General features: G+C 46.9%; 1 protein-coding gene across 4 annotated transcripts in view; it reads right to left on the reverse strand.

Annotated features, from left to right (window-relative positions):
- The window catches only part of LOC147027593 (teashirt homolog 3-like), a 251,356-nt gene extending 245,790 nt beyond the window's left edge, over nt 1–5,566 (reverse strand). For 2 of the 4 annotated variants that reach the window (XM_085877123.1, XM_085877124.1), the window contains exons 1-2: nt 5,416–5,566; nt 2,282–2,732 (exon numbers count right to left, since the gene is read on the reverse strand). In XM_085877123.1, the coding sequence (XP_085733249.1) occupies nt 2,282–2,321 (40 nt within the window). In that variant the 5' untranslated portion in view covers nt 2,322–2,732; nt 5,416–5,566. Of the gene's footprint in view, nt 1–1,919; nt 2,055–2,092; nt 2,153–2,281; nt 2,733–5,415 lie in introns of those variants that run through there. The other 2 variants (XM_085877129.1, XM_085877130.1) reach the window with 2 other exon arrangements.
- Nucleotides 5,567–26,101: the final 20,535 nt, after the last annotated feature.

Consider the following 26,101-nt stretch of genomic DNA (forward strand, 5'->3'; position numbering starts at 1 on the left):
TTCAGCCTGTGGTCAAAATGGTCCATGGGTATCCGGATAAAGCCACACTCGAACCAGTAAACCCCAAATCACCGTTGCAATCGGTCCTGGCCAAGCTAAGCTTCGCCGCATATTTAGCCACAAGGATTCAAACGTGAGCCACTTGACGCGGAGCAGCAGCAACTCAATAGGAATGGGTAAAAAGGCTCCTGGCCTTCCAGAGCACCCTCCACAATTACGCAAAAGGTCTGCCTCATTTGTCACCTGTACAGCGGGGGAAAAATCAAGTTAATGTGCCACTCCAGCCTGCCAGGGCTGTATGATACAAGGATGATTACATCAAACCAGTGGCAAAACCAATTTCGCCATGTGACAGCCGGCAGGACGCGAGCGGCTCAGAGACGGGCGCATCAGAGAAAGACCAGGACTCGAGCGTCACTAATTAGGCCCAGGCTTGCGTTTCCAGCACCGCTTCCTCGATGCCACCGCAGCGAAGGATCTGAAAATCTTCACTAATCGAAGAGGACGCCTTTTGTAATTTTGGCCAAAGACCATGTGCAAAAGTTATTTCTTTTGAAGCGACCACTTTCAATCCTTCGTTCATTCCCATCCCCCCAAAATAAGTCCTCGATAGACTCAAGACCTTCGGACTTCTCGAGATCGTTTCTGCCAAGTTCTTGTGCTCGCCGTTTCGACCGCCGGCCTGATATGCGTCACAGTGTTTCTTTATCCTCCAACTATCCCAGGCAGCAACCAAGGCACCGTCTTTGCACGCATGCCCTGGGAATCAATATGCCGTCGCTCTACTGCGTCCAGCCGGTGGCTAGAAAGCCGTGTGTGAAACGTGACGGGCGTGGGCAAGCGAGAAAGTGAGGAAAGTTTGCCATCATCTTTGCCCTTGCAAAAAAAAATTTTGGGTCCTGCCCTCCTTTGGCCACCATGTCTTCCACCGAAGCTCGGATGTAAGAATCCACAGGCCGAAGCAAGAGTCGAACCGGCCGGGGAGTTTGCATGCGGGTTCTCCGCAGCCACGCACATGCCGACCCCTCTCCCAGTTACGACTCCTCTCGACGCCTTCAGCGTACTCATCTCACCCCTGACTCTCTCCCAAGCCCATAATCCCCACAAACAGCGGATCAGCCAGCCGTCAAGGCCGAACAGCTATTAGGCAGAGGCAATTTGATAAAGTATGCCAGAAGCAGTGTATGGAAAAGAATGAGAGCGCTCAGTCTGCCAACTTTTGATTGACCATTAAGCTGTTGATGAATGTGCCTGTCAGGCGGCAGACAATTAAATCAGAATTGAGACAAAGTCATTGTGACGGGCTATTTTCGCGTAACAGACAGGTCTACCCTTTGCTTCTATTACGGCGGCATTAAGTTTTATGTTCGAGGCGAAGCATCTCGGCTTTCTTTGTCACGAGAAGACAAAAGACTAGCAAAAAGAGAATGCGACCACAATGAAACGGCAACGGGAAAATACAACACACACGGAGCAGAGAGGACTTGGTGGTGGGGGGGGGGAGGAGGAGGAGGAGGAGACGATGACAGTGGCGTGACGTAATGCACCGCTCGTTGCCATGGTGAGTGATTTATTGATGTTGATCAGAAATAAGCAGATCAAAGTGCCTCGGCGTGACGGCCGATCAATCAAGCGTCAAAAGCGCCGCCCAGGCCGGCCCCGGGTTTTGCAGCTGCCGCTTCCGCAACGCCAAGACGGACGGACTGACGGACTGACGGACAGACGGACTGACTTCGCCCGGGTGTGTTCACACGGAGCACGCACGCACACCCGTGTAAAAGTTGGTGCAGGTGTGCGCGCATGCTCATGGCCTGATCGAGAGCACCGTGTGGACACATTGGCTTTAGATCGGACATACGTACAGCAAGCAACGAGAGGACAAGCCGTGTGCACTCACTGTACGTGCGTCGTGTACGTACCCAGACAGTACGGATGGACATCGTGACCGGAAATTTTCGGCCGTGTCCTCAAATCGGATACTCGGACCGAGGACTTGTGCCTCGAGCAACGGTACAAGGAAGAAGAGAAGGTGCAAGGAATAAAGGAATAAAATAAATTTAAATAAAATAAAATAAAAAATAAAATAACGAACATCGAGGAAGCGGTGCAAGTCAGTGGACTCTCGTACAGTTCACCACTTCCTCCTCCTCTTCTTCTTCACCCCCCCTCCCTCTCCACCGCTCCCTCCCACCAACTCCCCCCCTCACATTCTCCACCTCCTCTGTCTCTGTTGCACTTTTCTCCGAGTACAGCGGACCCGTGTGCCCGGCGGGCGTCTCACCTGAGAGTCTGCGAGGAGCCTGCTGCTTCCTGCGCGGCATGCTTGGCTCCACGAGCCGGCCTCACGGCGCGCCTCTCCCGGCCGCCCGCGCAGACGGCCGCTCATACAGGCGTCTCCGCTGGCAGCTTTCGAGGCACGACGGGAGATGAAAGCGGGGCGAGGAACGCAGGCGGAGGAGGAGAACGAGGAGGAAGAGGGACGATAACGCGGGGGAGGAGGGGAGAGGGGCGTGTTCTCTCTCTCTCTCTCTCTCTCTCTCCCTCTGTGTGTGTGTGTGTGTGTGTGTGTGTGTGTGTGTGTGTGTGTCGATTCCTGATGTTCTCTCCGTCTCGGGGCAACGTGGCCCGATCAAGGCTCCGGCAGCACAGGCTCCGTGTGAGCAAGGGATGGACACTTGGCCCGCCGTCTCTCCTTGCCCCCCAGCTCGCGCGCCGCTGCTCCTCACCGCTGCCTGGAGACGCGCACGCACGCACGCGACATCAATTGATGAGGAGGAGCTCCGTGCGGCGCACGCGCTTCGAAAGTACCGGGAAAAGCACCGCACGCGCTCCCAAAGTACCGGGAAACACCGCGCTCGGACGCAGGGAGGGGGGGGGGGGACACGCGCGCGGCCTCGAGTGACGTACGTAAGTTTGGTTTGATGACGTTTCACAGAAGACGTATTCCAGACGCGGGTCCCCGCTGCGTTTGAATGTTGGCGCCGACCCCGTTATTGACGCACCTGCCCGGAGTACGGCTCTCGCTGGCGTTGGATCCTCGGCTTTCCCGCCAATAATCGATTCTGACGGGACGTGATGGACGCGTCGATGTGAGCGGTGCGTGCTCGCCCCGGTTGAGGGTCGTGCCGTGCGATCCACCTCGGCGAGTTTTACAAAGCTGAATGAGCCAGAATCTCAGGTGGACGTGCGCTCTGTGCTTACCTGCTCGTGACGTCACGGACTCGAGCGGGGTTCCACCTTTGGCGCCTCTACAAACACACCAACCACCACCACCACCACCACCACCACGACCGGCTCCGATATCCCATTAAAACGCCGCTCTTCTCCCCGACATCACTTCGAGGCTGCGCCATGCGACTCACGACCTCGTACGCATACACCTCCCAAAGGCGTCGATCGTTTCCCACCAATTCGAGCCGCGTACCTGAGCTTCAGGTGCACCACGTGCTTTGCCCGGTTCATTGTAAAAAAAAAAATTAAAAAAAAACGCACGAACCTGTGACTACTTATTACGTACGAGGCGAAAGAGCCGTCCGTGTTCGAAACGCACGTGAACATTCGATTACCCGCAGCCCGCGTGAAACACCCGAATCGGACTGAACGACTGGTCGTGCCACTATGGTCCTTCGGTTTATTTCATTGTTATTATTATTATTATTATTATTATTATCTCCCTCCCCCTGTTGTGACGTCATTGTTGTGCGGACAATTTCATGATGTCCCCGAGAGAGTAAACACCGAACGTCCAGACGTCGACGAGACGCGTTCATCGAGGTCTTGGGGGCTTCGAGGTTTCAGGACAATCGTGTTGGAATCGCCTTGAATAAAACGCTCCGACTCCTGGGGATAGATACGCTTCATACACACATCGACTTCCTTTCTTGGGAAGACTCGTGGAATTCGCGCAATAATCTTCAAATATATAAATATAAATACAATTTATTGTTTTTTTTTTTAAACGACGGACGTATTTCGGGTCAAATGAGCGTGTTGGCAGACGCACGCACGCACATCCCATCCCATGTATATATGTCGGCGGCGTGAAAATGACGCAATAATCCATTTGGGGTCCGGAGGGGGAGATCTCGTCAAAACGGCGGGAACAAGGTGCTCGGCCTTCATGGGCGTTTAACATCGCGTGGACGAGTTGAGTGAGAGTCGTGCACGAACGTGTTCGAAGACGCGGCTGAACGGGTGCGAGCCGAGGGAGCTGGGGGTCGTGGAGGGGGGTCTCCTGAACGTCGGGTGAGCACGACAGATTCCTCGGGGGGAGGGAGGGGGATTCCTTCGACATGTACAGTTATAGTTACGGACGATCTCGAGCAATGTCCACCAGAAAGTCGCCGTGGGTATCGCTGGGATCGGACGCGGACGCGGACACGGTGGTGCGTTGCGATGTTGGTGCTCAGCGACCTGACGAACGGGAGGGTACACGAAACCCCCTCCCCCACCCCCATGTCGTGTGTTGCGGTGCACGTCCTCGAGCCTCTCGTGCTCAGCTCGATCGCGCGCTTTTGGAGCGGAGACGCGGACGGCACGGCCGACAGGTTCTTGGTCTACACACCGAGGGATCGCCTGGAGTTCCACGTACAACCGATTCATCGGGAACAAGAATCCGCAGACTCGCAATCAACGAACAACACGATCCGCCGAGCGCCATCCTCGGACTATCTGAAACGTTGCAAATACGGCAATAACCGAGGCCGCCACACACACACACACACACACACACACACACACACACACACACACACACACACACACACACACACACACACACACACACACACACACACACACACACACACACACACACACACACACACACACACACACACACACAGTTTCGTGGTTCCCCGAAATCCTCCTCGAGACACGTGTTTCCGTCGCCGAGCATCGATCCGACGGGCCATATTAATTGATTAGCCGGCGAGGGCCAGGGCTGTCGACGCCGCGCGGTGGGCTGGCCCTGACTCAGCGATAGCCCAATTGGTGGGCGGACGGACGAACTTTCTGTCCTTGTGTGAATCGTTCCACCCGCCGAACACTTCGCGTTTAAACAGCGGTTCGCGCGCGCGGGCCTCGTGGTGGCACGGCGAGCGAGCGAGCGAGCGCGCGAGCGAGCGCCGCGTCACGGCGAAGCGGTCGTAAAAACGGCGGGAACAAGGACGCGGCGTGTGGCTGCGACGACGCAGGGCGGGAGTTGTGAGCTGTGCACGTGGCGGGCGGCCAAGCGCTGAGCCGCGTCGGTTGGAAGGCGGCGAGTTCGAAAGCACACATTTATTCCGCGATCGGCGAGCGGGAAACGACGGAGAGAAAGTGATGGAGCGGGAATAAAATTAATAATCAAAGGGGCGAAGAAGAAGCGGCCGAGGGGGGAGGGGGACATGAAGAATTCACAGAGAAGACCCTTACCAAGGGGATCGCCTTGTGTTTGGCCGGTAAGATCCGAGGTGTTGCGGTCCAGGGAACGTGAGACGGGCGTGCTGCGAGGCAGATGCACGTCGCGGTGACCGGGATAAGGACTAGGCAAGGGGAGGGTGATCGGGTGGGGGATGTGGGGGCGGGGGAGGGGGGAGGGGAGCCCGAGACGAGAGGGATTTTGGGCGCTGCGTACAGGTCGGGTGCGTATCGATGTGATGGTGGACGCGACGGCGATGGAGCGGCTCTGGTGTTCGCGAGGGAGGGAGCGCGGGATCGGGGAGAGCAGTGGGAGTATGTTTCGAGGAGTGGGAGGGTGACACTTGGTGGGTCATGTGAAGGGGGCGCCGAATGTCTGTCCGTCCCCGTCCGTCCATTGCACGGATCTTCTTGTTCCTCCCGACGCGGCTCTTCGGTCTGTCGCCAGCCCTGCTGCTCACTATGGCGAGGACATCGTATCGTGGGACCCTCACCCTCCACACACACATACACACATCCTCCCTCATTAAGCATTTCCCACCCATCCCCCCCCCCCGTAACCCCCTGTTCCCTGTAACCCAATCTATCGCCCATCCCTTGAGGGTGAGCCCCCTAGCAAGTGCGCGTTCCTCCAGCGTGTCAGTTCCCCCAAAAAACCCCACGACGCGTGTTCCTGGTCTCGTACAAACCGCCGAGCAAATTGCAAGGGGATTGCGACTCGCCAGCTTCCAGTCCGCGTCCCCTTTATGGTAAAAATGGGGAAACAAGAGAATCCCATGGCGTAGTCATTGGGGCCGCTTGGGCTGCAGGGTGTTACGTACTGTGGGACACAGCAGGACGTAGATCTGCGTCAGGACAGTGAAACACTCGGACAGCAGGTACGCTGTGAGCACTTGGATAGCTGCAGGTTCTCTGAACACTCCCAACAGCAGGTAATCTGAGCTGAACTCGGACAGAATGAGGTATTGTCTTTGCACTCAGACAGCAGGTATGCTCTGAGCACTTGGATCACATTGTCTGAACACTCAGACGTCAGATATTGGATCCGCGCACTCAGGCAGCAGGTAATCTCTGAGCACTCGGGCAGCAGGTAATTCTTAGTTGAACTTCAACAGCATGAAGTATTCTCTTTGCACTCAGACAGCCGGTATACTCTGAGAACTCGGACAGTAGGGATGCTCTGAGCACTCGGATCACAGGTATTTTCTGAACACTCAGACAGCAGGTATTCTCTCACTGGGATCGCAGGTATTTCCCCCCAAATATATCCGGTGTTGGCTCCCAGAGAATGCCGCTTTTACACCCCTGAGAAATCGATACAGTAATGTACAATAAATTTTTATAAAAGGCTTTTCCTCCGACTTGGGACAAAACGGATGCGGACAAGGAACACCCCACCTGCCACACAGGTGAACACGGAGGGAGTTATTATTCCGCAGCGAGACACGTTTCCCGATGTTCCAGCAATTCAAGTCGAGTTTCGGCACAAGCCTCGTTTACCTCGACTTGATGTGAACAAAGCTTTCTCGGTGCAGGTGTCTTCTCACCGATGGAAGCCAAGCACCAATCGGATTCCCCAGTGGGGAAACACCTGCGTCGACTTGGTGCCGACAATTCCAAGTTCACCGCAACTGTGTGAATTGCAATCAGCGCTTTTCCCGACCGGCACGCTCCGTTCAATCGGTGTTCCCTTGGAAGTGAAAATGAGCAAAGTTGCATTCATCAGGTCCAGCTTCACACACCCCCTGAACTCGAAACGACGGATCATTCAACCCAAGGCGTCCGTTTCGGACTCGTTTTCTGATCGCTTTTCCGTCGCCGAGACATCGCGAGTTGCGCCCTTGGTCGCAGGCGCACGTTTTATGTCCATTTTAATTGTTTGCACTTAGCGGGGTCCCGCAAAATCGATACAAATGAATACTTTATGAATGAAGCCGTTTCGCCTTTATTCTTTCGTGCAAAAATATTAGCCGATTGATTTGGTTAAATCGCACACTTTTAGGGAACGCGCCCGATGTGCTTAAAAGCCATCACCCGATTAATTTGCATATTAAAGGCTTGCTAAAACACCATTAACGCGGACGCTCACCGGCGATGAATTGCTACATTCGGAATTCCAGCAGCTCGTGGTCCCGGGGAGGGAATGGAGGAGGGTCGGGAGGTGGGGGGGCGTGGGGGAGAAATTGGGGCTCTCCCACGGGTCGGTTGCTCAGTTGTATCGGACAAGGCGGCCGGACACGCAAAACACGTCGTCAAACCAAAATGACACTCTCTTATCGTGCTGAATTTTTCAAAAAAAGCAAGCGAACGCTTTGTTTGATGTAACAAATTCGATGCAAGCTCCATTAATTCCCGTTAAATGGCAGACCGTTCGTTTTGGTCGTTCGAAACGTCGAGGAAGCTCGTCCGCGCAACGTGCGGCGCAAAGGAGCATCTTCAACGCGCGACCAAGTTTCAGACTATTGTCGCGTTTTACAGGTGAATTCAACGAGGGGCAGTGCAGCGATTTTGAACGTGCGTCGACCAAAGTAAATACATACACAAATGGGGTTAAATTCGAGACCGGATTCAAACATCGCGTCGGGATTGCAGATCTGAGTCGCGCACTCCGTGCACCGACCCACCTGTCGGAGCAATCGCCGCCACCATGCAAGGAATTCCCGCTGGTTTGAGGTGGTTTTTTTTTTTTTTCAAGGAAAGCCCCCCTCTTGGCTCCACCAAGACATTTTTTTAAAGATGTTGGCACTTCCAGGTACAATGGCTGTGCAGAATGTTTTGCCACAAAAGTCGCTCCCGTGATAATTGTAAAGCGCCCTCCATCTTGTCGGGGGACTTTAAAATAAATGGCATCTTTACGCAATCGCCATCGCCATCCAGCGCTAAATTTCCAGCGCTTTACAATTTCCATCATTCTTATATCCATCATATAGACGCAATACGTGGCCTCATGCTGGGTCCAAATCTTGCAAATCTTCTTGCTGGCCCTCAAGACCCCATGATATCCAGTTCCGCTTGCTTGACCTCACCTGTCGAATCACCGTTTCTGTGATCCTGCATCATTTTGCTGACGATGACTCACTTTTGCACTTGATATCTTCTTCTACAATCTCTATTTCATTTATCTCATGAGAAAAACAAACAAAAAAAAAAACAAAAAAAACATTCACATTAAAGAACATCCGAATGGTAAATAAGATTCCTCTTTAATTCTCGATCTTCTCAAAATATCTTAAAAACTCCCTTGTTCGAACTCAAAACTTCAAGATGCGCACAACCCTCGAGTAAGCGTAGTCATGTCGATAAAATATCGGATCAGGTGACCGGCTCGTCTTACGAATACAAACAGATCGGCGACGACGTGACATTGGTGCCTCGGGTAAAACCAGACAAGATGCGTCAAGCTGATGGCTTTGGAAACCTGTCCCTATCAATTGTTGATGGATTTTTTTAAGAACCCGTCCCCATCAATTGTCGATGTCGGGCAAACGTACGGATAAGAGCATCAGACGCTCACTCGCGAGGCCACACGAGTGCTCCGTGCACAGGAGAGGGGGGGGGATGAGCGAGGAGTGAAAGACGTACCTGCACGAAGTCTCCCCAACCACTCACGGATCGTTTCACGTGTGCAAGGTGAACTCACTGATTGCTATTTACAACGTCAAAGCATTTCGAGGTTGTCATAACTCACTCCCCCTCGTGAGAGAGGCAAACTTCTGCAACTGAATAGCAACAACACCAACAACAACAACTGATGCACACTGGATAGGCCACCAGGAATTCCTAAGTTTTTGTGCACTTATTGCAACGGTCAAAAATTGGCATTTATAAGAAATCATGAAGTTGGAAGATTTTGGTTTCGATGCAATTTTACATCATGTCGTAAAGCACGATTATCGGGTCTGATATAATCACCCGTGGAGCATTATATATTCGTGAAAAGCCAACTGCAATACATGGCTTCGACGACAGTCACGTCACAGTGGAATAGGTCAACTTGGTTTGAATAACAATTTGCAAATGGAGTTCAAAATGTTCTCCGAGCGAGATCCTCACAATAGTCTGAGCCCTAAGGAATGCCAAAAATAGTACAACAAGGCAAATATCAGGAAGAATAATCACCACATCGGCGTGTCTTGGACCTATATTTTGAGTATCGGTCAGAGTACATTTTGAAAAACCCCTTCGTAAACACTCATGCGGGGAGTATTGCGAATCGTCACCGCCAAACCTTCCAAGATCACTTAAATGGAGAGTGCAACGAACAATGAATTGACTGAAAACTGAAATGCAAAGCCAGTGGGAAGAATAATCATGGCTGAATGGAGCATAATTGTAGGAAAAGTTTCAGGAATAAGCATGTGCATGTTTAAGAGGAGGTAAGAAATTGGTTAATTGGATGAACAGGGCATCCATAACATTGAAGACGATCTCATGTAAAGGAATTTTGACGATCGACAAGAGGTACGTGGCACGAGCATGACGTTTTCAGGTCAAACTTCAGGCCAAATGCATTTGTGTATGAAGTTACGATTTCAATAAGCTCAGTCGGATATTTCACGAGGGAGCCGAGGCAGTGTGAGGAAGTAGAATTAATACAAACTTAATGTGCTTCTTTACTTCTATTCCAGAAGAGCGAGAAATCTGTTCCGTAATCATAAACAAACGTTTTGGAGCTTGAGAATAACAGAAGGTTCAGCTGAAAGGTGTGTGCAGTTAGTCTGCAACCTGACATTAAAAGTCAATGTTTGGCCAACTACTACTACTACTACTACTACTACTACTACTACTACTACTACTACTACTACTACTACTACTACTACTACTACTACTACTACTACTACTACTACTACTACTACTACTACTACTACTACTACTGGATGACCAATAAGTAGGCACACTCACCTCTAAGCTGTCTAGCTTGGGTTTGAATCCCGACCCAGCTATAAACTTTGCTCCCAGTGTTTCACAGGCAGGGTGATTCATCATTGTGTGTGCCGTCCCCTCGGATGGACGTTGAACTGGGCGCCCCATCTGCCAGCATGAGTTGGGGGATATTAATGATCCTACGGTGTCCTTCGCGAAGCCAACCTGAGCTATCGCTGGCACCATGAACAAATTTCTGCCCGAACTGTTGAAGAGAAGGCAATGGCAGACCACCCAGCATAACCCTTGCCAAGAAACTGCTTCGACAGCACCGACGCTCTGTAACAGAAGATGGCATATCAGAATCGGAAGAACAACTACTCTGACGACTTTAATAGTTCCAATTGTTCCCATCTTCCTGTAGGGTCGGCCCAAGTCTTTCACAAACCGGCTGGCTCAGCCTGACTTTTGACTGCAGTTACAGGAATTTCACGTGTTGTTGTTGTGGGCAATAACTCTCCTTACTCTTCACAAAAGACACCTTTCAATCTTTAACAGCCAACAACAACTGGCAGATGGGTCAGCCCGCTCAACATCCTTCCAATAGACGGCGCACACATTGATGCCTCATCCTGCACGCAAAGCACCAGGATAACAGTTTATAGCTGGTTCGAGATTCAAACCCAGACGACACAGTTCAGAGGCGAGTGTGCAGACCTCTAAGCTCTCGTGCATTGATGAAACTGTGCTATTTTTCTGCAGAGCCCTATTACATGCAAGAATTTAAACTGAATTTTTCTCCATTGTCCTTTCAACTTGAATCATTTAACTGAACAATCATCGTTCATTCATTTTCTTTCTATGATAGAACGCGGACTTACTGAACAACCATTGTGACGCAATGACGTTTACACGAGAGGCATTTCGAAATTATAAATCTGAGCTTTTAACCACTCACAGTGAATACATTGAAGCCGTTAATTCAAGATTACAAAAGGCACAAGCTAAGAGATGTTTCATCCGATCTGGGTTATAATTATGCAACCGATTTATTAAAGGTAGACCTTGCTCAAACAGTTTGATAAAACTTGTTGAGAAAATTCGAAATTTGGTTCAACAGATTGGAGATGACGGCATGAGTGCAATATTTTTCCTTTATGTTCATAGCACTATTTATACAAATAGCTTGTAAAGATAAAAATGGGTAAAACGTTCACAAAGGGAAGCAGAAAGTGAGAGTTAAACAGAGAAGGATCATAAATGGTTGGAAGAAGTTAACTGCTATATTCATTGCCCTTTGTATAAATTGTTCGACGATAGAAGTATCCAATATGATCTTTTGAAAGCTTCCATTCACTGGAAGTTCAACGGGCTAGAGACGTTTATATACCAGGCACATTGCCATTGGGTGAACTTGGTCAATTCAGTGCTCAGGTTATGCAGATGTGGAAAGTTTGGCCAGGGTATCGGCTCAAAGTCCAAATGGACGGTGTAGACCTTTCCGACATGACTGTAAAGTGTCAAATTGGTGCTCCAGAGGCAGGTGGTTGCATGAATGAGGACACCATCTCTCTGTATGGAATGTTTGACTGGTGACCCGTCTACTGGCTTTCAAGATCCCACGATCTCTTTCATAAAGAGTCGGCGAGTCATCGCAGCACTCTGAACAAATTCCAAATTCCTGCCTCGAGTAGCTCTGCAGAATCTACCTCCAGAGTTAAAGTTTTGGAGCCCCACCACTCCCGAAAGACCAATGGTCCAAAGCGCCCAAAACATGACGGGGATCATCAGCTCAACAAACCTACTGTTACAACAGTTAACTTTGAGATATTTCACATCAACTGTACAGAGAGGACAGTCTTACTTACATTCACATCTCTCTCAAAAAAAAGGGAGTGATCCACCTTGATGAAACTGCACCACATGGACAATTTAGTCGGATCTGGTTATGCTGTGTGAATCAAATCCTAAACCAGACTGCCGAGATGTAAACATCTTGCTGCTTCATAAATATGGTAAAGAAATTCACTGATTATGCACAAATGGATGATCGAAGGTGAATTATAAATCGAAAAGTACAGAGCTTATAGAAATGAAGATATTCAATATGGGACTTTCAAAATGACGTAATCTGCCCCAGAATCCTCGGCACGCATGAGCACAGACCCCTCGCAACGAGATTCATCGGGGCGGCCGAACATGTATCATGCGTTGCCAGATAAGAATTGTAACTTAAAATGGCTCACAAAGCTTCCAGAAGAAGCCAAAAATACTTGGAAAAGCAGCTGAGAGAAAATTGTGTGCCTCTGCACAACGAAAGATTTGGGGAAATTTCTGATGAACTCGCCCAAAAGTTGATACCTTGCAGCCTGTATTGAAAACACTCCCAATGATGTAGGCCTGTACAAAGCCTGTAGACGGCTACGTTATACTCGACTGCCCACCTGCCTGATTGGTTTCGTTGCCTCTTAACACTGATGGGAAGGTCATATCTGGGGCTCATGAATACACATGGTAAGTTTATAATTATGATATTGTTGCGGGCCGACGGGGTCGGGTGAGAAGACCACTAGGTGGGGGAAGCGACGTCAATTCCCACCACACTCTCTGGAATTGTAGGCCGTCGCTCATGGATAATTCCGCTTAACCGACCGTGGATGCCAATAACTCAACCGCGTGACCTAGGGTCCTCCCGTATATAATCGGGTTACCTAATTAATCACGTGGTTTAACTACCGGGAAACCACGCCCTTGCTACGCCTTGTCCGAACAGGATCACTCTATCGGATCGGATCACCTTTCTGGATCGGATGCAGCCGAGCGACCCTGCCAAGGACGTACCGGCTAAAGTAGGAATGGATCATTGGGAATAAAGACCCAGCTAAACTTGGATTCGAACCATGTTGGACCAATGAGAGAAAAGACAAAGGCGAGCTGGGACTATTCCTAATGACAATTATTTATTAACAGCAAGTGAGGAAAAGCATGCGGTACAACAAAGATTTATTGGGTATGTAACACAGGGAAAAAGGAGAGAGGTGTGGTGCGACAATAATATAAGCAACTTACGAAAGCAGACACAGTGCAGACTTGACGCAAGATAAATAACCGTAACAACAATAATGCTTTTCCACAGGCTTACTTAACAGACAGGTGCCAGCACACTCAGACACACACAGAAAAAGAAACCCAAATGAGAAGGGACTTTTGGAGCCAGGGAGGGAGGGGGTTGAGGTTATGCTCTCGGTACCTGGGCGTTTTGGGGGAGGGGTGCTCCGTGGTGCGGTACCCGACAATCGTCGCGTTGTCCTGGCCACAGCCATACGTGTGGAGATCGTGTTCTGATGGAGGAGCTTGAGTCGAGAAGGGCGGAGTCCAGAGGGCAAGGGTAGAGCAGTAGGAGCAGGAGGCTTGGAGCAGGAGCACACCGCATGAAAGTACCACTCCGAACAACACACACGGAGGACTTCTCCATCTTTTCTAGAACTCGGGGGAGGGGCCATGCCGAATCCAACGTCACCGCCCGAGTCGGGCGTTCCGACTGGCTCCGACTCCTCACGTGGTCCACCAGCTTGGGCTGGGTTTCGGGTATACGTTGGTGCACGCTTATGGTAGACGTTGGTACATGCCTATGGTAGACGAGACGAGGGGTGAGCAGGCAGAGGGAACTGTGGGTTGACATGGAAGTTCAAAGCGATAGTCCAGCACCTAGCACACGTCGTGGATTTTGCCTCAGAAAATAAAAGAAAAAGAGTGGGGATGAAATAAAAGGAGAAAATGATTTAATAACCTAACTATTAGACCATCGCAACACACTCCCTTGTTTTCCCACTAAACAAAAGGAAGGGATCTATCTTCACGTATATTAATGGCATTACTGTCTCGGGACACCTATCTGTTGTATGCATGCGGTTCCGAGAACCGCAACAATATTCACTATTGATAATGTTTGCAAGGAGGGGGATGGGGGTGGTGGGAGCGAGAGTTGTCTCGGCTGTGAGTCTGTCATATTCATATACATATATATATATATATATATATATATATATATATATATATATATATATATATATATATATATATCTGCTGATCTCCCCACCCCTGGGGCAAGTCGATCATCACTATGGGGAAAGATGATCATGGTCCTAAGGAAACATGAGGACAGTCTAAATAAGCGATGTGTTAGAATTTTAATGAACGGAAAATAATTCTTCATTTATATATGTCCATCTTGGACACCAACATAATATTTCCAAAACAATGTTCCATACACAACCGGATACGAACGTCCATTTTCTTGTCATTTATCTTTGTGTTCCAGTCTTAATGTCTAAATTCACAACTCCCACTGACTGAGATCAATTTTGAATACCAGTTGCTTTGATTTTCTCTGGCTTCCCTTTAAAAATTTGGGTGGAGGTAGTTTTTTAACAATGCCCTCCTTGGAAAAAGTCCCACAATCTGTCTCGTCCACGATGAACGAGGTCGATCGAAGTTCATATGAGAAGGTACTTTGCGGAGAAAGACTCCCTCATATCCATCGTCGTCGATTGCCTCTACACGCGCTATGTACAGAATTGATCGTGTTTTTTTCCCCATCTATTTTTGTTATTACAAAGTCTCCTTCAATAATATCATTATTGTCATCTCATCACCTGATCAACTTGTCCCACAACCAAGTGATCATCCTGCCCCACCGCCGGCATTTTTACAAAATCGTCTAGCATTAATAAATTACAGCAATGAGTGAGGCAAAACATACACGCAATATGGGCATATAAGCGACGTATCTACCTAAATACAGATACCATTCCTACTACACTTATTCATAGAGATAATACGTACTCACCGATGATTCGAAAATTTTCTTTTTCAGGAGGAAAATGACGTTTTTCTGATAAAACGAATGCAGCATTTTTTTCTCGTCATGCGCCTTCCACAGTGGAATTGTAGTTAATCGATCTATCGTTGAGTGGCGCCACTGTCAAATGCGAGCTTTATTGGAGTCGTGAGAGGGGGATGATCATCTTGCCCCACTCTCCCCTACATACATACACACATGTTGAAAGATTTGCACAGGATTCATATTTGTAAAAGAAAGAAGCAGCACACTGAGAATATAAAATAATTCACATTTAAATTCTTAATTTAAAGCCTGATGTTTCTAGAACGAACTCATTCTCTTCCCCAGAGGCGTTGAGAGTGCTGTGGTGCTAAAACCTTTCAGTTCCGTTGGGGATGGTTTGCGTCACGGATTGGTTCAAGACCCAGCCAATCACACGGCTTCCTTGTAAACTGAATGACTCCGCTGTTTGTGTTGACATTGTAATTGATTGCGTAGTGCTTTGTATGCTGGATGCAAGTCATTCTTCTCTTCTTCCTACTTCTGCCGGCACACGATCTTTCTTCGATTTGAGCTCACCCTTTCCTTCACGATTTCTTCCTACAACTTGTCATACCCGAATCTCATGTAATCTTCAAAAATCCATCAAAAAAAATAAGAATTTCCCTTGTAACCTTCCTATAAACCATACACCTTAAACCACGTGTCTCTCCACCAAATTCCGAATACTTTTCATCGATCCATCAGCTTCACTCCGCGTTTACCGTTCCAAATTCACCAGACACCTCCACAATTTCACTTCAACCTTTCCTTTTCCGAATGTTCCGCAATCCTAATTAAAAATAAATAAATAAATAAATTCACTTTTGACGAGACACCTCCCATGACCAAGTGCTTCTCCTGGAAACACGTGATCCGTTTCCACCCCCTGCGTTAACCAATCCAAATTCAACATTCACCTCACGATTTTTTCTTCAACCTTCCCTTCACCTAACCTGATGAAAACTCTCTCTCTCTCTCTCTCAAAAAAAATAATAATAATAAAAAAAACGATCTCTTGCAATGTTTCATCTTCCCCTTTCACACGAGTGGTACTCTTTACTGTATCATCATTCACCACTTCTATTTCCAAAGACTGCTCTCAATTCGACCTTTCCTTCATACCTTGCCTAAAAAAATGCAACTATTACAGCGTTTCTTCTCTCCATTCTCTTAATTTGCCTTCATGTCTTCAATCGCATTTCCGAACAAAATATTTTTTTAAACCTAGTTTGCTATGAATAGTCGCTTTCCATCAACCATTCTTTTTTTCCAACTTCAGTGCCAATTCACCCCTCTCACCCCTCACTCTCAAAGCAATCATCACACTCTTCTCCCTCGAAGCTTCCCTCTCACTTTTCTCAAAAACTCCCCCCTCACCTAACTCCCTCAACTCTTCCCCACTCCCACCATTCACCCCCTCACTCACCCTTCTCAAAGTTGCCCCCTCTCTCATCCACAAAGCTGCCTCCTTCCCCTGCCCTCTCACCTCCATCAAATCACTCCACCTCCATCAAATCACTCCACCTCCTCAAATCCTCAACTGCCTTCTGCCCCCTCTCATTACTCCCTACTGTACCTCAATCCAGCACCACAGAGCCTGTTCTCCTCCTCATCCACCCCCCTCCCCAAGCTCTTCTGCAATCCCCTACACTCTTTCAACAACTCTCCTTACCTCCCCCTTCTCCTTTGTCCTACCCTCCCCCACATCCCCCCACCCCCACCATCCCCTGCTCCCAAAGCCTCCTCCCCTCCCTCAGCATTAACAGTGGACCTCAAATATCTGGGGCCTTCACTTGCACATCTTTCCATACAGGTTGCCACTGACAAACCAGACATAATCTGCTTAAAAGAAACTTTCCTCCCTCAAGACATCTCTGACTCCATGGTATCTCTCCCTGGTTACTCCCTCCTCCGGTATGAAAGACCTGAGCCTCGTCCTGGTGGAGGAGTTGCTCTCTTCATCAAAGACTCTATTCCTCACTCTCCATGCACTGCTCACACTCGCCCATACCCCCAGGAATACCTCTGGATACGGCTTCCCTCCACTCCCACCTCATGTTTATATGTGTACTGTACCGTCCACCAAACAGTTATAACTCCATTTACACCTCGCTATCCGAAAACATGGACCAACTTCTATGTTCTCATCCAAACTCTCTCTTCCTCATATGTGGTGACTTCAATTGTCATCATGCCAGTTGGCGAGGTGTGGGTACCTCTCACCTGTCATGGCACTTCAGCAAAAGACTTCTGCGACTCATTGGGACTGACTCAATCGGTCAACTTCCCGACCCGGATCTCAACCAATGGTACTCCATCTCTTCTGGATCTGATTTTGACAAATTTCCCTGAAAATATCTGCTGCTCTTCCTCCACTCCAATCGGTTCTGCTGACCACATCCTTGTCAAAGTGGAAATCTCTCTGGCTGTTCTAAGAGAACCACCTCAGCGCCGCGGAGTCTGGCATTTCACTCAGGCCAACTGGCAGGGTCTCCAAGCAGCCATCAAACTTCGAGACTGGTCTCCCATCGCTACTTTCTCCAACATCAACTCATCCTGGGAATTATTTCAAAGAAACTTGCTCTCTCTCTCATGCACAGATTTATCCCTTCTCGTCTTCAGTTGTCCTCCCCTTCCTCCCGCCCTTGGTTCACTGAAGTTTGTGGTGAGGCAGTTCTCCTGAAACAACTTGCCTTTGCCTCATGGAAAGCAAACCCAACAGAGGGTAACCTCAGTTCCCTCCATAAAGCTCGGAACAAGTGTGTATCTACCCTAAGGAGAGCCAGAAAACAACATCTTTCTAATCTCAAGTCTGAACTCTCAAACCTCTCTCCCTCCTCCAAATCCTGTTGGCAGCAAATCAAATCTGTTTCTGGTGTATGTTCCCCTCCATAAACTCCCTTACACACTGCTGATACTGCACATGAAAAGGCTGAATGCCTAAACTTGGTGTTTGCATCAAAATCTTGTGTCCAAAACTCAACATTTTCTGTACCCACCTTACCCAGTCGGACCCAACTATCCCTGGACTCTGTGTCCTTTTCTTCTGACAAGGTGGAGAGCTTGCTGTCAAACCTCGACTCAGATTCTGCAACCGGTCCAGATGGCATCAGCCCACGTGTCCTAAAATACTGCTCCTCTGCTCCTAGCTGTTCCATTCACCCTCTCATTTGCTCAAGGTCATCTGCCATCTGCTTGGAAATCGACAAACATTACTGCCCTGCATAAAAAAGGTGCAAAAACAGATCCCTGCAACTACAGACCAATCAGCCTTCTCCCAATCATCAGCAAGGTTATGGAATCCATCATCGCTTCAGACATTAAATCCTTCCTCTTCTCCAATGGCTTGATTTCCGATCATCAACTTGGTTTCAGAGCAGGTCACTCGACCCTGGATATCCTGCTTTTGCTCTCCCAACAATGGATGGAGGTCCTCAATGCCAGGCATGAAATCAGAGCCATATCCCAAGACATATCACGTGCTTTTCACACGGTCTGGCACCCTGCCCTGCTCACTAAACTCTCTTCCGATGGTATCCAAGGCCATCTCCACTCATGGCTCGCAGACTTCCTCTCCTGTCGCAGTCAACGTGTGGCCCTAAATGGAGTTCTCTCATTATTCCTGTCCAGACTGGAGTTCCTCACGGCAGTGTTCTGGGCCCTGCTCTTTTTCTGGTTTTCATAACTGATCTCTCCAACTCTCTGGAAAATCCTCTTTATCTCTTTCCTGATGACTCCACCATCTGCCGTACCATCTGTCATCCCTCAGAGCAGCAAGCAGCAGCTTATTCGCTCTTTGCAAATCTGGGTAAAATCACAAACTGGGCCAACACGTGGAACATGTCTTTCAATCCTAACAAATCAAACTCTCACAGTATCTCTCCGAAACGACCGTTTGGAAACCCCTACCCTCCCCCAAATCTACTTTCTCAACAATCCGCTGGAAGAACCCCTTTCATTCAAGCTTCTGGGTCTCACTATCTGCCATGATCTTTCCTGGAAAAGCCACATTTCCAACCTGGCCTCCAAAGCCAGTCGCCGACTGGGAATCCTCCGTCGTGCAAAGTCCTTCCTCGGCCCACCTGAGTTCCTGACCACATACAAAGCTTTCGTCCGCAGCCTGATGGAGTACTGCTCTCCCCTCTGTGCTGGTGCTCCTGCCTCTCACCTTTCTCGGCTTCACGCTGTAGAAACCAAGGCAGTTCGGATCATTGGTATCTCCCGTAGTGAGGGTGAGTCTTTGGGCCTCTCACTCTCTCACCCCGTTAACCCACCCCAAATCCACCTCCTTCAAATTCCCTGCTTTCCTTCTTGAAAGTCCCTGTGCTGTCCATTTTGTATACCACGTGTTCCCCGCCCCATCCCTCTCCCTCCCACAGATCTCCTAATGTCTCTGTTCACCACTGTTTTGTCCTTCCCTCTCCCACTCCTCATGTCTCACGCCCCCCTTGCTATCCATTGTGTGTTAGCTCTCATACGAGCTTTAACAATGCAGACAAAAAAATAATAACAATGTGTCGGTTGATGGAGTTTTTGCAATAGAACCAGGCCTCGATAATCTCACGGTTGGATATAATATAATAAATTGGCTTAATATAATTGGCTCGGACTTGGACCAATCCATGATGCAAACCGCCCCAACGGAATTGAAATGTTTTACCACCACAGCACTCTCAACACCTCTGAGGAAGAGAACGAGTTTGTTCTTCAAACATCAGGCTTTAAATAAAGAATTTAAATTTGAATTATTTTATTTTTCTCAGTGTGCTGCTTCTTCTTTTTAACAAATATATATTTATCTATGTTTGTATCTATTTAAATATATATATATATATTTATATATATATATATATTTATATATATATATATTGATATAACAAACGAGCAGGGTGTGCTTACACATTGTGTAAGCATACAAACCTTGCTTCACAATTGTCGCTCACCTACATTTGATTTTTCATTTATTTTCATTAATTTATATTTTCATTTACTGATGCTTTCCGATAGTTTTGTGATTTTTCCTGGTGTGTTGGCTTTCATGTCCATCAGCACAAAAAATTACCGTGCTTCCCCATTGTCTCGGGTTATTCACCTGCATTTCTCCCATTTATTTATTATTATTATTGTATGACGATTCTGTGAATTTTTCCGGTGAACTGGCTTTGATGTCCATCGGCACGCAGAATTTCAGCTTTCTACGTCACCCGGAAGGTAGCGATCTTTAATATCAATCAGTGAGTCAGTGGTTAGAAAGAGCTTTTGTATGTATATATGTAAATACAGTATATATATATATATATATATATATATATATATATATATATATATATATATATATATATATATATATATATATTGTTGCGAATTCGCGCCCGCCGGCGTGCGAGCGGCCACGTAACTCGAATCGCGGCACATCGCCCACCGGACGGACAATTCCGTCGTGACCCTCTCGGACTAACGCCGGGAACTAGTCACGGGTGGGCCTTTCGGCCTCACCACGATCGTGCCAATCGGCCCCCCCGTGTGGGATAGGGTTGTTCGCCAAATTCGACCTACCTAAGTACCCACACGGAGGGTAGACCGGGCGATCGCACCTCGCCGCAGGTCGACTTCGGACACGGGCCACTTTAAGCGACTCGTTCCGTACTATCGGGATAACCGAGCGGTGTTATCGTCAACATCGACGGTTCCGATTAATTATCGGGCGTATTTAGCCCCTACCAACCCTTTACGTGAAGTAAGATGGAGATTCAATTAAAGAAAAGACGAAGCGAAACGGGAAAAACAGTTCAACATAAGGCACATTTATTCCGCAGCAAACGGAAAGCACACATATACAATTACAACAATTATGCACCAAAAGCAAATGTAACAAAAGGAACACAGCAATTATGCACCAAAAGCAATTGCAACAAAAGAAACACAATGCAGATCTACTACCGACTACGCGAGAACACGGCAACACTTACACAGTTTTACTTCACAGACGGCGCCGACAACACATATACTCCAAAGCAAAAGAAAAAGGGGCCACCCTCAACGACAAGGGGGCAGACGGGCCTGGGGCCGAGACCGCGTCGAGCCTACCCGTCTGCGCAGCTCCCCGACAGACTCCGAACCCCGTCTTGGCTGCTGCGCTGCTGCTGCCACGCTTCGCCGCCGCCACAACGCGCCCGAGCCCGAAACAGAAACTCTTCTCTCTGTCGCTGCCACACCTCTCCAACTCCGTCTTGGCTGCTGCGCTGCTGCTGCCACGCTTCGCCGCCGCCACAACGCGCCCGAGACGAAACAAAAACTCTTCTCTCTGTCGCTGCCACACCTCTCCAACTCCCTCCGATTCGCTCCGCGCTTTATAGTGCGACAGGAGAAACCATATGCAGATTCCTGGATCAGGATCGGCTCGGAGGCGGAGCCACGCTCCCCCATTGGATGGAGGAAAAGTGGGCGTGAATCATTCCCGATCCGCCTTCCCCGGAAAGGCCGCTCCCTGCACCCGCCGCTCGGCGCGCGCCCCGCACGAGTCCAGGATCGGTGCCCACAAGCGGCGCGGGAATGGCGGCAGAAGGAGGAGAGGTGAAGGCGGTGGAGGGTCCATTGTGGCGGTCCCTGGCCACGGCGACGCCCGGCATGGCGGTGATGCGATGATTGCGAGAGCGAGTTGTGACGGTAAAGGTCGTGGCTGTTGGCGTTGTTGTTGTTGTGAAGCGGCGTTGCGGTTGGTGGTTGTTGTGTGATGGCGGTTGAGACGTGGTTGGTTCAAAATAAAGATAGAACAGAAAAACGGCTATCTTAAAAGGTCGCAACCCGAATGAATGACATTTATTCCCTCTAAACAACGGGTTTGGGCTAACTACACATATACTTACAGAGATATCTCACCTATGGGACCTGAATGGTGGTTTGCGAATTTCCTCAACCACAACAATATATATATATATATATATATATATATATATATATATATATATATATATATATATATATATATATACAGTATATATATTTATATTTATATATATATATATATATATATATATATATATATATATATATATATATATATATATATATATATATATATATATATATATATATATATACATATGTATAGTTTTTTTCGTTCCCGGCCACAAGGAAAATTATACGAGATTTTTACATCTGTTATTAAAGGAGAAGCGTCCATCCATGTCTGGGTGTGTTCTGTATTAGTATTGGCTCTGGGGAGGGGGGGGGTGTTTGTGTACATGACTCTTTTCGAGTGTCACCCTATATTTTTTTGTTCTATATGCCAAGACCTTCAAAAAAGTTTGGGTAACACCTCCAGATCAAGTACATTTTCTCTGTAGGGTCCATCTTGGATTCCAGCATCATAAGTAAAGATCAATAAATTATTAATTTTGATTTACTTCAATTACTTGTGCATTGCTTAACACATTTTAGCATGATTTATTCTCTTAAAACTTGGTTCATGGAAGAAAATGACCATATTTTACGTAATTTTAGTCAAAAATAGCTTTCAACTTGAAAGTTGCTCAAAGTTTGATGGTCGCTGAATGACTTAATATTGTAAGTAGAGCTATAAAATTTGGCCAAACGTTTCATTATTAAGTTCTCTGAGCAATTCAATTTTCATATTATCACAATGGGGCTATGTGTGATGACCATAGAGCTCATTGTAAACCAAAGTCACCCCTGCCCCCAAATGGCCACTTTTACGGTATTTCATCAAATGATGATATCTCCTCAACCAAATGGAATGGGAAGTTGATTTTTTTGTACTAAATCTAGGTTATTGACCCCAAGGAATTTATTGATAAAATTTTTGTAGTTTTTGTAGTTGATCTCCTTTGCATAATTCCAAAATTGCTGCCAAAATATTGAAAAAAGCTCATTGTAAACCAAAGTCACCCCTGCCCCCAAATGGCCACTTTTACGGTATTTCATCAAATGATGACATCTACTCAACGAAATAGCATGGGAAGTTGATTTTTGATACTACATGTATATTGGTTTTTAGATCACAAGAAATTAATTGGTGAAATTTTTGGAGTTGATCTACTTATTAATAATTCCAAAATTGCTGCCAAAATATTGAAAATTCGGAATGCAGAACAATATTCAAGATGAAACTCTAACTTAATATCCTTCCCACTCCCTCGAGCCTATCTATTAAAACAAGTCAAAAGCAATATTAATTTAAGAATTTTAATGTTCATTTTAAGAGATACAATTATTCTTTGATATTTCATTTACAACTTTTGACCATTATATTTACTTAAAATCAAAGGTGATCCATTAAAATCTTACCTTTTGTTTGCAGCATTTTCTCTTCTTTTTCTTGAAAATCCAGTTGCCAAGAGGAAGTGACATCATAGTTAACCTCACTGTGACATCATAGTTTACCTCACTGAGGTATCCCCAAAAATGACATCATAGACTTTCATATCCCTGTAATTTACTTTAAAATGGTCTGAGGGCTTAGGTATATATTATACACTCATAGGAAATCACATATGGGGAATCATTTGGCCACCTGATATTTGACCTTGAGTGAAGGATTCAAGGTCAAATAGACCCTCAACAGTGTTACCTTTGCAAAAAAAAAATGTCCTTATCTTTCTTAAAAAAAATGGTCTGATGACTCAGTGACATATATGTGTTATGAATAAATGGGAAATAACATATGGAATCTTTTGGTTACATGGTAGTTGGCCTCGAACAATGGGGTCAAGGTCAAATGGACCTTAACAGCATTGTCATCACAGTATTACCTTTATCGAGGAAAAGCCCATATCATTCTAAACATGGTGTGATGGCTCGAAATAAAAGAAAACATGGTGTGATGGAAATCTTTTGGTACTTGACCTTGCCCTTATATGTGGTTGTGCCCCAAGTTCCCCATCATCTAATTGAGATGAGTGTCTCAATATAGTCTCTGTAGGATTGAAGCATATGCACATCACTGTTTTAGACCATTAATTAAAGCTTCAATGTTAAATCATGTCTACTTTTCATTATTTTGGCAGTCATTTTGAGGAAAATCTTGGGATTATGCAAATTAGATCAGCTAAAAAAAATACAAAAATGTTACCAATGCATTCCTTGGGGTCAATAACCTATATTTAGTATAAAAAAAATCAACTTTCCATGGCATTTAATAAAGGAAATATCATCATTTGATGAAATACCGCAAAAGTGGCCATTTGGGGGAAGGGTGACTTTGGTTTACAATGAGCTCTGTGGTCATCACACATAACCCCATTGTGAGAATATGAAAATTGAATTGCTCAGAGAACTTAATAATGAAACTTTTGGCCAAATTTTATAGCATGACTTACAATATTGTCATTAAGAGACCATCAAACTTTGAGCTACTTTCAAGTTGAAAGCTATTTTTGACTATTTTTGACTAAAATTACGTAAAATATGGTCATTTTCTTCTGTGAACCATGTTTTAAGAGAATAAATCATGCTAAAATGTGTTAAGCAATGCTTAAGTAATTGAAGTAAATCAAAATTAATAATTTATGATCGCTTAATAATGATTTATTCCATCGAAACCCAATACGGGCATTTTGGTTCAATTATGGTTTGCTGGTAGCCAACTGCGAATCCAAGATGGACCCTACAGATAAAACGTACTTGATCTGGAGGTGTTACCCAAACTTTTTTTGAAGGTCTTGGCATATAGAACAAAAAAAATTAGGGTAACGCTCTAAAAGAGTCATGTACACAAACACCCCCCCAGAGCTCGGAGTATATCCACTGCTGCTGATAGCTTGTATTAAGAGGAAATTATAGGAACTCGACACCTTTCATCCATGGAAATTTGTCGTATTTCCTAAATTTCCATGAGTCCGATTTGCACTGAGTAACAGACTAATTACGGTTAACCATCCTGAAATTTCCGCTCTTTCATCGAAATGCTAAAAATTTCTTTAAAAGATGATTTGAATTTCAGATTTTGTGCTAGTAACGGCAGTTTAAAAGTGCCTGATGAGCAGACGCAAGTCAGTGTAAGCACACACACACACACACACACACACACACACACACACACACACACACACACACACACACACACACACACACACACACACACACACACACACGGACAAAAGGCCTCGTTTAGGCCTAAGTCACATTTGCCACGGCGGCCGTGGGGTCTCCAAAATCTATGGCCACTAGCAATTATACGGCGGCCGCAGTATTTCCACGGTCACACAATGTAGCAGTCACACATGTTTTTATTTTTCGGGGAGCCGCACGGCGTATTTAGGCCTAAGTCACATTTGCCACGGCGGTCGTGGGGTCTCCAAAATCTATGGCCACTAGCAATTATACGGCGGCCGCAGTATTTCCACGGTCACACAATGCAGCAGTCACATATGTTTTTATTTTTCGGGGAGCTGCACGGCGTATTTATAAATTGTGGAGACCGAAAACGTGGGGTTGCCGTACGGTCTTTGATTTGATGTCGCACGATGACCTTAGGGCGTTCCTGCGGCGGCCATAGAATTTTCAAGGCAGACGCAAGGTGCTCGCAAGGCGACCGCAGGGGGGCCCTAAGGCGAAGGTTTTTTTTTTTTTTTAACCAGTTTTTTTTTTTTTCGGCTTGTCGAATTGCTACGGCGAACGTAGAAATGAAAAAAAGTTATAACTCCGCGTTATAATTCTACGGCGACCTTACAGCCTGTAAAATATAGCCATATGGCGTAGGGCCACCCTGAGGCCACCTCAGAAACTCTGCGGCCGCCACACATTTCTGTCAATTCAGAAGGCGTACGGCCGCCGTATCCTCGCTGTAGAGCAAATGTGACTTCGGCCAAAGGTCTTAGAAATTGTGGAGACCGAAGACGTGGGGTTGCCATACGGTCTTTGATTTGATGTCGCACGGTGACCTTAAGGGGGCCCTGCGGCGGCCATAGAATTTTCAAGGCAGACGCAAGGTAG

Source organism: Eptatretus burgeri, chromosome 4 (assembly GCF_056783735.1).
Source record: "Eptatretus burgeri isolate ZD-2024b chromosome 4, Ebu_testis_v1, whole genome shotgun sequence".
NCBI lineage: Eukaryota > Metazoa > Chordata > Myxini > Myxiniformes > Myxinidae > Eptatretus > Eptatretus burgeri.